This window comes from Cucurbita moschata, unplaced genomic scaffold (genome assembly GCF_002738365.1).
Source record: "Cucurbita moschata cultivar Rifu unplaced genomic scaffold, Cmos_1.0 Cmo_Scf00029, whole genome shotgun sequence".
NCBI classification, from domain to species: Eukaryota; Viridiplantae; Streptophyta; class Magnoliopsida; order Cucurbitales; family Cucurbitaceae; genus Cucurbita; species Cucurbita moschata.
In genome coordinates, this window is record NW_019268545.1 from 1,862,345 (window position 1) to 1,865,743 (window position 3,399).

Genomic DNA, 3,399 nt, shown 5'->3' on the forward strand with positions numbered 1-3,399 from the left:
ACAAAAAAAAAAAAAAAAAAAAAAAAAACTTAGTTACAGACGCCTATCGAGATAATTTGAATGAAATACACGACAAAACCTCACTCGGAGGAGAATTGAAGTTGTTTTTCCTTCCAAAAACATGGACAAGTAGCAAACCATGATTGCATTCATATGCATATTTACTTTTAAGCAGCCCCATTATCAGTCGTCAAAAATAGTTTTGGAAGACGAAAGCAAGAAACAGCCCCTTTCATGAAAAAGACAATAAAACCATGAAAAGACAGGCTAAAACTCCACACTCCCTCTTAACTAAGTTGAAAGACTGCACAATGTTACAAACAGAACATCAAAAGCTTATTATAGGCTTAAGTCGGAAAGACTTTGTGAGATCCCACATCGATCGGGGAGGAGAACGAAACATTAAAGGTATGGAAAACTCACCCTAGTAGACGCATTTTAAAAACCTTGAAAGCTCGAAAGGGAAAGCTCAAAGAGGACAATGTCGGCTAGCAGTGGGCTTGAGCTACAAATGGTATTAGAACTAAGAACGAGTGCCAGTAAGGACGCTGGACTCAAAAATGGGGTGGATTGTGAGATCCCATATCGGTTGGGGAGGAGAACGAAACATTTTTTATAAGGGTGTGAAAACCTCTCCCTAGCATACGAGTTTTAAAAACCTTGAAGGAAAGTCCAAAGAGAAGAATATCGGCTAGTGGTGGGTTTGGGCTGTTATAGACTTCATATTTAAATCATCTAAGGCTCACCTCAACGTAATCAAGTTCTCCACCGGCTTCCCGTATTTCATCGACAACCAAGCTCTTTAAGCTTTTGCAATTAAGTTCACCTCTTTCTGCTGCTGATTTTGCTTTTGACAATGACCTGTTTATAGACAATGCCTATAAACGAAAGACGTAGACGTAAGTCAGTTTCTGAATCTAAGTAATCATTCTATCATGAACAACAAAGCCAATATGCTTTGCACATTGAAGACACTACTACACCATAATTTGAACAGAAGTAGATAGAACAATGAAGGAGAGAACCTTTTGTCTTTCTTCAAGTGAGAGCCCGACATTGCGCGAACTCATTGCAAGACCATCGACATCGCGCATGATTTCAGACCCCACAATGTTTATAGAAAAATCAAGATCTCGAACCTGGAAAAGAGTTGATGTGAGAATTATTACCACCAGAGGTAATAAACATATGCCTATCTCAATCAAATGATGATAAATGTGGTCAAACACCCAATAACTTGTGGAAATCTAGAACAAAAGATGATAGGGCAAGAAGTTAGAGCAACATATATCATCCAAGAGGCTTGTTGCCCAACCCAAACTTTAACCATCGAGATCAGAACTAAATGAACTTCGAGGGACAGGAATTTAAGTCATACCCTATTGGGAGGGAGTCCACGTAGCTAATTAAAGGAATGATCATGAATTTATAGGTAAGGAATACAACTATGAGAGCTTATACTCAAAATGGACAATATCATACCATTGTGGAGGTTCGTGGTTCCTAATATGCAAGATTTAGCATTCTTGAGAACTTAACTACCGGTTCATCTAACGGTATTGATCGAAGCAGCTTTTCGAATTTTGAATATAGTTCAGCAAACATGCAAGATTTAGTACCCTAAGACGAGGAATGCAAATTAAGTTTATAAATCTTAGAATTAAGCAATCAAATTCAGATGACAAACAATGAGTTTTGAGCTCTAAACAGATATCAAAATCAAAACCATTCACTCTCTTGCAGAGACTCACCATCCGCCTGATAATCCGCCATTGCTGATAATCCTTCTTCCCAAACACAGCAACATCAGGCTCCACAATATTGAACAACTTGGCAACAATGGTAGCAACTCCTCTGAAGAAAACAGGCCTTCTTACCCCACACATCCCCTTCTCCAAACGCTCGACTCTCACCCATGTCTCATGCCCTGATCCAGACTCCTCCAAGCAAGAAACCACCGCCGTTCCATTAGATACGACGCCATTTCCGCAACGAGCTGATTCTACTCCATAATCGTAGAGATTGTAAGGATGAAAAACCGCATCAACACCTCCAGGAACAGCCATGAGCTTCCGAATGTCGCCGTCGAAATCAGAAGGATAGGTCGAGAGATCCTCGGAAGGGGCGAATTGGCTAGGGTTAACGTAGATTGAGACCACGACGAGGTGTGTGTGCTTGTGAGCTTCTTCGATTAGGGAGAGATGGCCGTCGTGGAGGAATCCCATGGTGGGAACGAGGGCGATGGTTTTGCCCTGCGATCTCATGGCCCTCGTCCATGTCCGCATCTGGTTCTTGTCTGTAATGATCTTCAGATTCTCCTTCCCCGCCATCGGAGAATCGAACAGCAACTTCGCACCGAGTTCAGAAATCTTGAAAAAATTGTATTTGTACGATAATATAAATTTTATTTTATAAAATTCAATAAATTAATAATAATGTCCTTGAATATTTTGTGTAAAAATATATATATATATATATATATATATATATATATATAATACATTTTACATTTAAAAAAAATTCAGTAATATTCTTAAATAAATAATACCATTACCCTTAATTTTAGTGGACCGTTTAAAAATTATCCTTAATATATTTAAAAATATATTTTTGGTGCCCAAAAGGAACGTGCTATTCCAAGGGTGTGGAGAAAGGACAACAGGGTATTAATGTAAATTACCCTTGTTAGAAAGGACAACAGGGTGTGGAGAAAGGAACGTGCTATTCCAAGGGAATTACGTTACAAAGCTGCTCAGGGTGTCCGATTCTCAAGCTGTAAGTCTAGAACGTGTAGTCAAAAGTGAGTATATTGAGCAAATGATGTATTTTGTTTGAGGGTTCTAGAGAAGGAGTCAAGCCTCGATTAGGAGGGGTTGTTCGAGGGCTCCATAGGCCTCGAGAGAAGCTCTATGGTATACTTTGTTTGAGGGGAGGATTGTTGAGGATTGTTAAGAGAGAGTTTAGGGTTTGCCAAAAGGCACGTGCTATTCCACGGGTGCGGAGCAAGGGCAAGCAGGGTGCCTTGTTGCATATTTAAGTCGTCTGCAAATGATTCTACTCATCATTTAGTGGGAATTACGTGACAAAGCAGTTTGAGGGCGCCTGATTCTCAAGCTGGGCTCTTCCGAGTTCACTCGTTGTTACTAGGAGAATCCTTATAAGTTTATCTATAGAAACGTCGTCGTCTCAATTGTGGCTAGCAGTACGCATCTTTTGGCGTGCTCTTGGCATTGGTCTGTGAGCTCCACATTGGACCCGTCTCGAAATACGAATATTATTTTTTTTTTTTTGGGGACAAAAATCTAAGTAAAAATGAAATTTTGTGGGAGTAGAGGGCCATATAGGAAAAGAAAGAGAAATTATTCATCTAATACAAAAAAAAAAAAAAAAAAAAAAAAA

At 39.4% G+C, this 3,399-nt stretch overlaps 1 protein-coding gene across 1 annotated transcript in view; it reads right to left on the bottom strand.

The window, feature by feature from the left end:
* LOC111464073 (pantoate--beta-alanine ligase-like) overlaps positions 1 to 2,371 on the bottom strand; it is a 4,241-nt gene extending 1,870 nt beyond the window's left edge. Inside the window, exons 1-3 of the mRNA XM_023108136.1 lie at positions 1,752 to 2,371; positions 1,026 to 1,139; positions 747 to 878 (exon numbers count right to left, since the gene is read on the bottom strand). Of these exons, the coding sequence (XP_022963904.1) occupies positions 747 to 878; positions 1,026 to 1,139; positions 1,752 to 2,330 (825 nt within the window). The 5' untranslated portion in view covers positions 2,331 to 2,371. The remainder of the gene's footprint in view (positions 1 to 746; positions 879 to 1,025; positions 1,140 to 1,751) is intronic.
* Positions 2,372 to 3,399: the final 1,028 nt, after the last annotated feature.